Source organism: Apodemus sylvaticus, chromosome 14, assembly GCF_947179515.1.
Source record: "Apodemus sylvaticus chromosome 14, mApoSyl1.1, whole genome shotgun sequence".
Taxonomy (NCBI): domain Eukaryota; kingdom Metazoa; phylum Chordata; class Mammalia; order Rodentia; family Muridae; genus Apodemus; species Apodemus sylvaticus.
In genome coordinates, this window is record NC_067485.1 from 87,646,566 (window position 1) to 87,660,711 (window position 14,146).

The 14,146-nt window shown below is 39.6% G+C and overlaps 1 protein-coding gene across 2 annotated transcripts in view; it reads left to right on the forward strand.

The window, feature by feature from the left end:
- Positions 1–14,146, forward strand: part of Dip2c (disco interacting protein 2 homolog C) — a 409,010-nt gene that overhangs the window by 373,493 nt on the left and 21,371 nt on the right. For both annotated transcript variants that reach the window (XM_052157069.1, XM_052157070.1), the window contains 2 exons: positions 4,569–4,737; positions 6,919–7,089. In XM_052157069.1, the coding sequence (XP_052013029.1) occupies positions 4,569–4,737; positions 6,919–7,089 (340 nt within the window). The remainder of the gene's footprint in view (positions 1–4,568; positions 4,738–6,918; positions 7,090–14,146) is intronic.

Sequence of the window (14,146 nt, forward strand, 5' to 3'; positions counted from 1 at the left end):
CCCTTATTGTACCTACTCAAAAAAGTATATTTGATGCTTATATTTATGGATAAGAATATTCAATAAAATATCACTTAAAAAAAAAAAACTAAGTCTGTTGAGTTTAATCTTCAGCAAAGCCTTAGCAGCCCTTTTTATAGAAATGGATTTTGTAGCACCCAAAAATATGCTCAAAGAGAACAAAATGAGACAAAACATCTACAAAAATACCATTTTGTGTTGGTTTACTACTCCTAAGCTGAAGGTCTGCCCTGAAATGTGGTCAATATACCCAATGAGAATCTATTAATGAAAACTCTCTTTGCCAGCAGATATCAATTGTAGATAGCTTCTTGGTTGGGAGAGGTTTGTTTTCAAGACAGTCTTGCTATATAGACCATGCCACCCTCAAAGTTTAAAAGATCTTTGCCTCCTCGGTGCTGGCATTACAGGCTGTGCCACCACAAGGGCCACAGCTTTCTGGAGAAGAAGAGAATGCCTTTGGAATACCTGACAGGGCGTAGCCCACATGTCCTTTCACAGCAGAGTGCTGGTTAAGGAGGCTCAATCCAGGAGTGCCCTGAGACAGTACATGGCTGTGCTGTTCAGAGCCAGACTCGGTGCAGTTGTCATTCGTTTGTATGTGGGTTGTCAGGTTAATAATCTGAAGTCACTTGCTAATATACACATTTATAATATAAGAAAAATGTCTTTTTCATCATTTGAAGCTTAGCTTTAACCTAGAATAGACCAAGTTCCAGAAATTCTTACAAAATACTTTGTTCCATATAGGTAAACCTGTTACTTAAGTAGTCTTACCCATGAGTATTTATAGTCAGGGTCCCTAGAATCAGTATGCATAAAAATTGATGGATCAGATTTTGATGGATGATTTGATAAGGGCAAATTCAAAATTCATGAGTCAGGACAGAGGAATCACTTTTGGATAATGGTTGTCAACTGTCAATAATCCACAATACTGCCGTGGCATTGATAATACAGTTTGGCAGTTAATATGCTTTTGTTTTGTGGTACAAGCCTTCTTTATGATGCACATATTTTCATGTAGTGTTACTTGAATTCTGTCAGTGCTTCAGTGTATCTATCTGTTGTTTATGTGTGTGTATATACATATGTGTGTGTGTGTGTGTGTATAATGTTGCCTATTTTGATGGGTTTTTTCTTTTGATTTCTATGGAATGCTAAAGAGGCCAGTGACTCTATGTATTGTTCATTAATGTGCTTCAAATTGATGGTCTTGAATTCACATTCTGAGCCCAATGTTTTTGTATGCTAGAGCTTAGATCAAATAGTTCATTAATCTCGGTGTGTATTGTTGAAATATCGAGTTGTAGGTTATTTGTATTTAATGTTCTTAAATTTGGATCTCCTTATGCTAGCAATTCAGAAATTAAAATTGGGGAATTATGGATATGCTAGATTGTCAGAATTAAGAGGAAAAAAGCATTCTAAGGTTACATAACTCAGTTTTTGTTCCCTACGATATTAGGCTCAAATTACTAAGCTTGTTTAGTAGTACTGAAAAGTCCTTAGTATAAATGAGTACCTGTTTAAATCTCAGTTTCAATAAAAAGCCTCTAAGAACATCTAATTAATGTAGCCTTATGAATCTTGAATCATGAATGTGCTGAATAGTATTTGATAGTAACAGAAACATTGTTCTTTGCCTCTCAGGTAGGAAAACACACAGCATTTTCTGGCAGGTAATTATGGTTTACAGGATGTATAAAGTGTAGGCTTCTTAGAGCATAGGCTCTTTCTGGTGTATGTTCCTGGGTTTGGCCTTGAGGTAGTTTTTAAATATCTATACAACCGAGATAAATTTTCTACTTATTCTGATTGCTGTTCAGTGCTACCTTGAGGCTTCTAATTGGAGAAGTTAATAAGTACTACCTAATAAGTAAAGCTCAAATTCAGAATCATGCCTCGTTAGAATCTGTAAGCTCATTCTGAAGTGCCAGCAAGCCCCCTGGAAAATGAGGCCTCCTGATAACAAATGAAATCTAAAGTTTCAGTAAAATCAGCCCAGGTGGGAATGCCGTCCTCCCCTGAGCATCATGTACACATTTCTAGGAAAAAGGCTGGGATATGGTCACCACTCAACCTCTCATGCAGAGATGGGGAGGAATGAGACATCTATTTTAGCTGTGCTGTGCTCTGGAAATAACACCCAGTCTTCAGAATGTTTGCAGGGCTGGAGTGATGGCTCAGTAGCACGAGCATGCACTGCACTTGTTGAGGACCCAGTTTTTTTCCAGAATCTATAAGAGGTAGCTCACAACTGCCCGGAACTCCAGTTCCACGAGGATGGAATGCCTCTGGCCTCCTCGAGCACTGCAACACTCGTGTGCACCTGTGCACACATACATTTAATTAAACAAAGACTAGATTTTTAATGTACATGGATCTGATGAGGAGAGGGTGATACATAGGTTAAGCCCTTAAAAGAATCTCCAGAGTTAAGAAGACCAGTGCTTTGCTGTCAGATCTGAAGTATGTTAATTTGGGAGTAATGTGGACATGCTTTGAAAGAAAAAAATGATTGTTGGAAAGCCCATCTTATGTTAGCTTTGGAAGTTTGTGGGAAACAGTATAGAATCTTAGGTTTTGGATAAAAGAACATCTGAATATAAGTTTGTCAAGGACTAAACTCAGCTCACATTCCATTGGATAAGAAGTAACTTGTAGCAGGTAGTTGTTTGATAGTATATAAATCTTATACTTCATAGATATGACTGTGTAATGCTGTACAGATGGGTGTGATGACTCACACCTGTAACATAGTACTATATGGCTCTAAGAGGATGGCTGCTAGCCAGCCTAAACTACAAAGTAAAATCTTATCTCAATAAAACAACAACAAAAGATCCTAAATAAATACCAACAATGGCAAATTAATAAAAATGTGTCCTAGTATGGGATATTAGAATTATTTACATGGGCTTTACTGAATATGACTCTAAACATTTGCACAAACATTTTAGCAAATCAAATCACAGAGAAGTTTAAAATATAATAAAGTCTGACTTTATTTCTTTAAATGTACCTGATCTTCTCATTTTCAAATTACCAACTGCATTGAAAAGTCCATATAAAACGTCAGAGTTTGCTATATTTCCACTTCACAAAAATTAACTTGTTGAAAGAGAGAGATGAAAATATTCTACCAATTTTGCCTCTACAATGGTTCTCTATGTGAAATAAGTTTGTGGACTCATTGGTTTTTTTCTTTTTTTAAAGATTTATTCATTTTATGTATGAGTGCTCTATCTATATGCACACCTGCATGCTGTAAGAACAACATTATAGATGGTTATGAGCCACAATGTAGTTGCTGGAAATTGATCTCAGGACCTCTGGAACAGCAGCCAGAGCTCTTAACAGCTGAGCCATCTCTCCAATCCCTCATTTAGTTTTCTTATGTTTCTTGAGCTAGCTGGGCTTTCTTGATTTTGATCTGAAACTTTTTGAATGAGATTGACCACATTAAAGAAGAAATGGCTTGTGCTACAGGCACACAAACAGATATGTCTCTTGATACAACACAGCAATAATGTGGGTTTCATCTATGAATTTTCATATAAGCAAAATATCTCTTTAAATCTTAGAATATTTATCTGAGACTGTTTATTATAATACATAGGATCAAGTACTGCTAATTCACAATGATAAGCAAACATTAAAAATGGCGGTTTGTGCCCTATCTGGTCTCAGTTAGTGTATGACAGTGAGGTGTGAGAAGGACTTCCCCTCCTCAAAAGAAAATGGGAAGGTGGAACTGGGAGGAGTTGTGTGAGGGGCACTGGGAGGAGAGGGAAGGGCTGATACTGGGTTGTAAAGTGAATAAATAAATGAGTATTTAAAACTGTTGGTTTGAACAGATACTTTTGAATTAAAATTTGCTATCTCATTTTTTAAAGTATACCCTCAAGTATAAAGATAATAAATAAGAATGACTCTGCTTGTCCTTCTGTGTGGTGATTTGGATGTAAAACAGTACAGATTGACACACTCAGAAGGTCAAGTGTCTGACTTCTTTTGGTTCTCCTAATTTTCTTTCTATGTGATTTTTTAAAAAATATTTTAGTAAGTGAGGTAACCCAGTCTCAAAAGATCAATCATGTTATGCACTCACTGATAAGTGGATATTAGCCTAAAACTTTGAATACCCAAGACATAATCCACAAATTAAATGATGTCCAAAAAGAATGGAGGAGTGGCCTCTGGTTCTGGAAAGACTCAGTGCAAGAGTATAGGGGAATTCCAGAACAGGGAAGTGGGAAGGGGTAGATGGAGGAACAGGGGGAGGGAAGAGGGCTTTTGGGACTTGCGGGGAGTGGGGACCCAGAAAAGGGGAAACCATTTGAGATGTAAATAAAAAATATATCAATAAAAAATAAAAAAGTACATTTATAAAAAATATATATATATTTTGTATCTGGATTTTCTAGTTATTTTACATAATAAAGTTTCTTGCTTGAAGCATTCCTGTTTCTCAGGGTGAATGTTACTGTCTCTTTCCCACCTGTCCTGGGTTCCAGCCCTGATGGCCTGTCTTGTCTCTGCAGTGTGTACTCAGGGCACCAGTCCATTCTGATCCCACCCTCTGAGCTGGAGACCAATCCTGCCTTGTGGCTTCTTGCTGTGAGTCAGTACAAAGTCCGGGATACCTTCTGTTCCTATTCTGTGATGGAGCTTTGCACCAAAGGGCTGGGCTCACAAACTGAGTCCCTCAAGGTAAGCATCCCCTCTTAGGGCCTCAAAGCTCACCAGCACTCCAGGCCACTCTAGTCTTGAGAAAGGACACTCACACACTTGATGGGGCAGCATAGTCCTTCCAAAGAGCTGACATGTGATCTGCTTGCAGATTGATTTAGGGGAAACTAAGGTTTTAGGTTTTCCTCATGAATACTTTCCCACTGTTAGACACTAGTAAGAATTGTGAAAGTAGTTTGTCTGAAAGTCCTCCAGTATTATTCAAAAGATGTAAACTGTCTCTGTTCCTAGCTGGTTTTGGTGTTCAAGTAGAAAATGTTTATGTGATCATCTTTCCTTTGCTGGAAGGCCCTTATTTGAAGGTCTGCACTGTAACAAAAATTTATTTTGCAACTAAGTAAACAGTTTGGGTTTTTTACCTTTTTCTTTTTGATTTACTTAAAGTAAGAACAGTGTTTCCCTCCACTTAAGCTGGGGGAATTTGATAGACATGTTTTCATGGTGAGTTGAGGAATCATTAGTTAATGATAAGAGGGAAAAAATAATGCTAAGACCTGTCTTGATAGTGTTCTATCCTGTACTTCTCTGCTTGTATGTGCAGTGTGTGTGCCTATAGCTGTGCAGGTTACTTAAGTTTCTGTGTGTGCTCATATAGTCAAGTAGAACCTAGTACATTTATTTCCTCTGAACTTTTTTCTGTTCATCCCAGTGCAATATGAATTATGCTATCCAAATGCATTTTTTTTGAAATTACTTATTTATAAAAGGAGGAGTTACAGAGAGTATCTCTTAGATCCATCTATATTGTTTTACAACACGGTCAGGTGCTTTTTCATTGCCTTTTTTGTTGGCATGTACATAATTATCAGAGCTATCACAATTGAGTGATAACCTTTATAGTTCAGTTGACACTTGCCAAAGTTGTGTGAATCAGGACACACTACTATCCCTTGTAAAGACGAGAAACTTAAATTCAGAGGATTAAGCAACCTTTCTACCCACATTCCTGCACTTAAGAATTATAGAAGTTACTTTGTATTGAGAATTGGAGTTGCTATTGTAGCACAGCCATTTGAACAGTCACAGGTAGAGTTATTAGTGTCATCCAGAGTTTAGTAGTTCCTATTCAGTGTTGTGTCTGCAGTTATGGTTAAATATCAGATTTTAATGTCAAGGTTATCCTGAAGTCTGAGAATGTAGTCTAGTGGTAAAGCACATGAGGAACACTTCAGTTATCCCTGCTGTTTCCACAGCTTGCGGGGCCTAGTTTGGGCCGTCCCCGTGTCGCAAGCCAGCGGTACTGATTGTGTACTGTCACCTTCACTTGAGACCACAGATGAGATCAGAAGTGACTCTCAGCCCAGCCTGGGTGTGGCAGCTTTAGCCATTCAGTATTTTTGTTCATTTCACTGAATTCTTCCTCCTGTGTGTGTCATTATATAGTTCAGCTATCTTTGTGGCAGAACCTCAGAAATAATTATGGATGTACTTGATAATGAAAGCTGGTCTATGACTTTTCAAGTCTCATCAGGTATAAACAAAGAATTGTCATTAGAAAGTTGTCTTAACATTTTAGTTCTGCCTTTTTGCTTAAACATATTTCCCATTTCCCATATGTGCATTCTTTTTTTAAAGGTGTGTGTGCGCGTGCACATGTGCACTTGAACACATCGTGTTTGCGGACACACATGGAGGCTAGAAAAGAGTGTTGGTTCCTTGGAGCTGGAATTATAGCAGCTGTGAGCCGTGAGCTGTGGGTGATGGATCTGAACCGAGTCTTCTGGAGACCAGCACACACTTAAGCTCTGAGCCAGCTCTCTAGCCCCATCATGTGTCCATTCTTGGCAGGTCCTACCCCTACAAAATGCACACTAATGCTTGCTCTCCCCAGGGAGTGTGCCTTCCTCAACCTTCCTTATCATTCTCGCTATTGCTTCAAACATGTTTGCAATGGCATCTTTACCAGTTTGAATGTGTATATGGTTTTGTCCTGTGTTTGTTCAGCTGATTGATTGGCTTGGCTAGGGTCTGTTTTGGTTTTGTTACACTAACCTCCTCCAATAGCTTACAGAAACACTTTGGGTACAGCTGGCACTAGAAGTGAAGAGTGACCCTATGGGACTCTTGAGTGGAAGGTTGAATAAGGTTTCACACAGCTGCATATGCTGAAGGCTTAGCTAGTGTCCCTGTCCTTGTTTCCAGGCACGAGGCCTGGACTTGTCCCGGGTAAGAACCTGTGTGGTTGTGGCAGAAGAGCGCCCCCGAATCGCCCTTACACAGTCTTTCTCAAAGCTCTTTAAGGACTTGGGCCTCCACCCCCGGGCCGTTAGCACTTCGTTTGGCTGCAGAGTGAACCTGGCAATTTGCTTACAGGTAAGTTTCATTGAAACCATGGAGTGCTGAGTCAGAAGACCGCGTGTCAATGCCATGTGTGCAGTGTAGACCTGCTCAGGGGATTTCCCTTGGCAGGTGCTTACTTACATTAGACAGATCTGTCATCACACAGGTGTGACTGCTACACAGTTTCCTTTTCTGCTTTTGCTTGGAGACTTCCTTTCTAGCCATTATTCACATCACTTACTGTGTCCTGGAATGTTTTAACTTTGGCACAAGAATAGCTCTTGGCCAAACTGGGCTGTCAGACTTATTTTAAAATTAGATAAAAGAAAACCACTTATTTCACTAGTTCTCAACCTTTCTAATGTTGTGGCCCTTATATACAGTTTCTCATGCTGTGATGTCCCCAACCATAAAATTATTTTGTGGCTAGTTCCTAACTGTAATTTTGCTACTGTTATGAATCATAGTATAAATATCTGATATGTAGGATATCTGATATGCATACCTGAGAATATGCCATTTAACACCTCAAGGGTCATGATCCATAGGTTGAGAATCATTGACCCACAGGTCTAGAATCATATATAGGGAGATGGTAATTTCTCGAGGGAGATTTTTACTGTGTTGGTCAGGTCTTCAACACAGAAACAACAAGACCACATTTCCATGAAATAGCTAGAAGGGAGGCAGCTCTCTGAAGGGAGCTTTACAGTGAGAGAGCAGAGGGAATACTGGTGGGAAGGGTGAAGTGACAAGATGAAGATTGCCAAAAATAGTACATGAGCACTTCAAGTCTGTGCCCAGCACTCACTGTCCTGGGTGAGATATGAGGAGGACTTCCTTAGCTAGCTCACAGCCAAAGCTGGCCTGGCAGGTGCAGGAAAGCAAATGGCTTCCAGGCCCGACGTGCACTGTCCCTGCCATGGATACTTGCAGGGATAGCTGCTGCAGTCTGCTGCGGGGTAAACCTCAGAAGGCTCCATTGGCGTCTCGATTGTCCGTGTTCGGCGCTTAGACCCAGCCACTGTGTAAAAGGGTAAATGCTCACGTGTGTGCGCGCACGTGCACATACACACACACACACACACACACACAGAGACAGAGAGACAAAGAGACAGAGAGACAGAGAGGCAGAGAGAGAGCAGCTTTGAGAATATCAAAGCAGAAAGTAGCTACCAACAGCTTGTTAAACATTCTTATGTACGTGTTCCCAGTTTTTGTCTTCTTTCCTTTAAAATTGACTGCATAGTTTTTTAACAATGGACTCCTATTGTTGAAAAGTCTTTTTACTTAGATGAACCGAATATATCTTGTCTTTTTTTTTAATGGTCAAGTTTTCAAATTTTTTCTTAGCACATACCAAAATGTGCTAAAGTAAAGGGGGTGTGTGCATATATATACAATGTGCTAATGTGAAGGGGGTGTGTACGTATATATGCAATGTGCTAATGTGAAGGTGGTATATGCGTATATATACAATGTGCTAATGTGAAGGGGGTGTGTGCGCATATATACAATGTGCTAATATGAAGGGTGTGTGTGTGTGTATATACACACAATGTGCTAATATGAAGGGGTGTGTGTGCATATATACAATGTGCTAATGTGAAGGGGTGCATGTGTGCAAATATATACAATGTGCTAATGTGAAGGGTGTGTGTGTGTATATACAATGTGCTAATGTGAAGGGGTGTGTGCGTGTATATATATAATGGAGTGTGCTTAGGGGTGTATGTGTATATATACAATGGAATGTGCTTTAGCCATAAAGACAAATGCTATTACATCATTTACTGGGAAATGCATGAAACAAGATTATCATGTTAAATTAAGCAAGGCAGTTTCAAATTAAAGATAATTATTAAGTATTTCTTCTCATGTATAGAATCTAAATTTGGTTTTTTTTCTACAAAGAAGAGGACACAAAAACACAATGGGGTATAATTGGAGGGAAGAGTTAGCGGGAAGGAGGATGGGGTCAAGAGGAAGTGAAAGGGGTGTCTGTGATAAAAGTATATTGTGTGCATTGTGAAAAGGTCACGGAACTCATTTTATTCAGATATACAGTAATGAAGCTAGTCTCAAGAAGTACTTAGGCCATATTTTGTAACTAGTTAGCTAATGTTTTCCAAGTAGAGAATAAAATCTAATTTTATTTAGAAACAAAATCAATTTTTTCTATTGCCATGTATTGGTTATCATAAATGGTTGCCCTGCTTGAGGCACAAAAATCCACCTCTCCCAGTGATGCAGTGATCGCACAATAAAATACCCCCACCTCCTGCCTGGAATGGCACAGTAGATGAACAGAGCAGCCACGGGAAGGAGAAGCGATCATGTGCTTGGAGTCAGGCTCTGGTCACAGTGATGTTCACAAAATGGGAGAAGGGAAGCAGGAAAGGGTTCCTTATTAGCATTAATTAATTAATATTACTACAAAAGAAGGCAAAGTTCTGTAGTTTGTTATTATACAAAATCGAAAATTTGCAGAGAAGGGTGTGCAGTATACAAGCGTATTAACTTATGAGCCTTTCATTCATACCTGTCTCCCTAAATGAACAATATTTTAAGATGGCTTACAAAGAATGAAAGTAGCATCTTTGCCCTGAGATGTCTGACAAATGAGCCCCCACAGGACTGCTTTGATAAGCAATAAGGAATTGCTAAAGAGGGGAGACTCTTCAGCAGAGCTGCCTGCAAGTTGTATAGGAGTTCCTGGGACTGTTACATTCCTAAGTTATCACCCATGCTGCGGTGGCTTTCTGGTGAGGCTGCTGACCAAGGCATCCATTCTATAAGTGACTCCTCACCTGCATTCCTTTAAGTATGCCAGATAAAGTAAGCTAAAATTGGCATCAGTTCATTGAACATTTGTTGATGTCCTCTTCGGGATGAATAGATATTTGTTCATGTTTCCCCAGACATGTTAAGAACGTGTTCTTACGAGTTATTGGTTTCCATCTATTTACTTGAAACAATTGTTTGCAATGAGGCAATGTAAGATCCAACAAATAGGAGGGAATCCCTATCTCCTATATACCTGGAACCTAGTGGTTATCTGATAAATATGTTCTAACAATATTGAGTAAATTAAATGTTATCTTCATAATGGGAAGAAATAATATATTCTTTTATTTATTTTACTCTTATCAGTATGGTTATTAAATTGTATTTACTGTTAGCAATAGGAGTAATGGTCCTATTTAGGGGTTTGTAACCTTTTGGCAAAGGTCATTTGAGCCAGATGTGCTACAGGATTAACTTTGTGGAACTGGGGAGGTAGCACCTGGATAGAGTGGCAGGCACAGCAGGCACAAATCCCTGGGCTTTAGACCTTACAACATAAATCAACATGGTGGCCACCCTGCAACCCCAGCTCTTGAGAAGAGTAGGCATGGGATGGTGATCAAGGCCATCCTTGGCCAGTATTGTGTTGAGACAAGCTTGAAATGTAATTATATTTTCAAAAAAAATTTCTAATTTTAAAAAAGTTTTTTTTTTTGAAAAGTATCAACAAATGCTCCATTTCTGGCATCACTGCTCAGCAGGCTGTGGGGAGGCAACTCATAGCTCGCACACATTAAAGCTTCTGTACCCATCTATACCCTCTCCTACCTCTACCCTGTGAGGAACTAGCCGTGACAAAGTTCTTACCCTCTATACATTTCTAATTGTCAGTGTGAAAAACAGTCAACACATAGCTCTACGTGCCCTTTCCCCTGAAAACGTGAGTATCACTTGAGAGTGAAGAGTGCCTCGGGCACAGACAGGTCCTTTAGGGTGAGCGATCAAAGAAGTGTCTGGGCAGGTGCTAGTTTGCAGCACACACCACATTCACTGGCGTGATGGCCCGTGGAAAGGCGATAGCAGTGGAGGAGGCAACAAAGCTTGGGGAAGGCTGGTCACTGGAGACATCGTGTTCTGTTACGCTATGAAACTATGTGACAGAGCTGCTGAGCAAATAGGGCCATGAACAGTGTGGAAGGCAGAAAACCTTGGTGCACCCTGTGGAGTTTTCTCTAGAACATGACACAGTGTAAAATAAGGTGTGAGGAAGATCAGTGTGCAAACAGAAACATAAAAAGCTAAGATATTCCTAAGGTTTTCACACCTTCTGTCTAAATGGTTAAGGTGAAGAAGGCGAGGCTTCTCTGAGGAGGACCAGCATCACCGGTGTGCACAAACATTGGCATATCAGAGGGAATGTTAGCTGTCGATTGATTGGCTATTTCTTACTAGTGGTTTTCTCCATATCTGATCACCATCCTTATATCCCTTCAGCACTGAGATTCTGGATAATCAGCTAGTTAGGATGAGAAAATTTAATCTCTCTGAGACACTCCTTAAGCAGATTGGAAAGGGAGCCTCATCTGTGTGTGTCTAGGCCCTAAATGTCTATTCCTTAGGGATAGTGTTTTGTGAAATTAGTGGTGTCACTTTTAGAGGAATTTTCTGGCCCTTTAGGCTTTTATGCACCTTTATAGATTTGGAGTTTTAAATTACAGACCGAAAGGCCTCAACAGTACCTTGAATACTCAAAAGATGAAATCATGTAATTTTTCTAGTGCTGAACAGACATAGGTAGATGCTATTTAAAATGTATCTGAGAAGACGGGGGTGATAACTTAGTTTTAAACTGCTTGTTTTGAAAGGACCTGAGTTCAAATCCTAAACCCACATGATTAAGGAGTCCAGGTCTGGTATACACACTTAAAATCCCAGCACCTAAGAGAAGAATCTTAGGAACTCAAGCACCAGCCACCCTAGTGTGCTTGGCGAATTCGAAGCCAGTGAGGTATCTGAGGAACAATACTTGCTCTACACGGCCACATCTATAGTTGTATCCACACATATACATACACCAATATATCAGATAGCACACCCTTTTACAGTTTAAAGGAGCCAGAGAAACTGCTCAGTGGATACAGGTGCTTCCTCTCAAGGATGCTGGCCAGAGCTACCTAGAAACCTCATGGTGGAAGGAGAGTGCTCCACGGGTTGTCCTCAGACCTGCACACACGTAGCAAGGTACAGCATTCTCCTCCCCCACCAGTCATAAGTAAATGAATGCAGTTCTAAAAATTAAAATTTAGCAGGAATAACTCAGGACTTGTTTTTATTTCGCAAACGTCTTCACCCGTGGCCCCCGGCTGTTCTCACTGCCCAGCCTCGCACGGCTCTCCACCCTTGCTCAGGCTCATGGTGAACCACCTCCTCTTTATGGAGTCATCATGCCTGTGCATGCTGAAACTTTCATCTGCAGTGTGGCAGAGGCTGGATCCTAGTCCTGGTCCCGTCCAAGACCTTTCAGAGTTCATGGTGCAAGGACCTTCCCTCCTCTTCCTCTTCTTGCTCTACACATCCTCTCTGTCTTCTGTAAGCGGCTGTGCTAGGGAATAGCTTCACTGATGACTCTCTAGGGGCCAACACACTGCTACATCTGCCGATGCTGTCTCTTCTGAGTATGAACAAAAAAATGCTGAACCTGGAATCATCTAACCATCATTAGATGCATTTCAACAAAAGTTATTGCGATTAAGTGAATACTTTCTTGGTCAGAGTTTAGTTTCCCATATCAAAAGCATATAGCACATCTGAATTTCCTCCAAAATAAACTCACAGTGTAAATCTGTATCAAGTGAATTGTACTTACAAGAGAAAATGGACATCCAAACTTTGCTCTATAAGAAAACACAGAGACAGACTGAGGAGTATTTTTAATAAATATATCAAACCCTTTAATTAGATCCTCTTAGCTTCTAGTTAGATCCTCCCATACACAGAAGGATAAAGTTTAGTCATTGTTTTTATGATGAGAGAAAGGCATAGAAAGGTTAAGTAGACTTTGCCAATTGACAGAGCCATGAAATAAAAACCAAAATAAATAAATAAATAAAACCTCTAAGAATAAGCTATTTGTCACCTTTAGGAATGGCATTTCTCAGAATCTTGAACTGTTAAAATGACACAATTTTCATTTGTTGAATTTATGACGAAAGTAGATATTGGAAATATCGAATTACTACTTTAGTGTTTAATAACTTAGGTGTCAGATTCTTTTGCTTGTTTGGGTTACTTTGTTTTTGAGACAGGTTCTCACCATGTAGCTCTGGCTCCTGGAATTCATTATGTAGACCAGGCTGGCCTCGAACTCTCAGATACCTGCTTATCTCTGCCTTCCAAATACTGGGATTAAATGCATGTACCACTGTGCCCAGCTTAACATCATTCTCTGTGGTACCATGAAACAGTGTCATTGTTTATTATCAACCTGTCTTAGAAGCAATTTCTCATCGCTTTGACAGCTATTCAAAGCAAAGAAACTCTCTCTGCATTATCTATGTAACACATAAAGTAGCATCTTCTTTTCATTAAAGGAAAAGAAGGATAATCAATCTCCTTCCATCTCTCAATAAAGAAAACATCTTCAGATGTTTTCTCATTAAAGGGGGGGAACTTAAATATGAATGCTGATGGTTTTATTACATAGGATAAGGTAAGTTATTGATCTGAGTGAGAAGCTTGTTTATAAAAAACCGTAAAATTAAATCAATAGTAAAAGTTCTAGTCAATGTTAAATCTTGAAACTACCCCATAAAGAGAAATACGGTAGTCACAATGATAGAACTAAGAGTCCTTGATCATTTAAGAGAACACAAGTTAGACTGCTGAGAGTGCAGTACAACTCTCCCAGCATAAAACAAATAGCTATAATAAGAGGTTAATTAATTTGAGCTTTCAAGCTACTTGTTTTCCTCTGCCATGTTCTTAGATGAGAGAAGTAAAAATAAAGTGTGCTCTGGGGAGTTAGTCACTGGCTGCAACCTCCTGTTCTCTTCTGCTGTATGTTGTCCTTGATACTTCAGACTCCAGTCTGAGATCATGGGACCTGTATTCTCCATCATTTGACTTGTTCTTTTTCTTTTCATTTCTTTTCTTTTCTCTTCTCTTCTTTTCTTTTCTTTTTTTTTTTTTTTTGGTATAGAATAGAGTTTATTCAAGGCAGAGAATGGAAGTTAATGGGGTAGTGGAGGCAGAGAGACAGAGAGAGACAGAGAGGCAGAGAGAGTAGAGAAATGGAGGAGTGGAG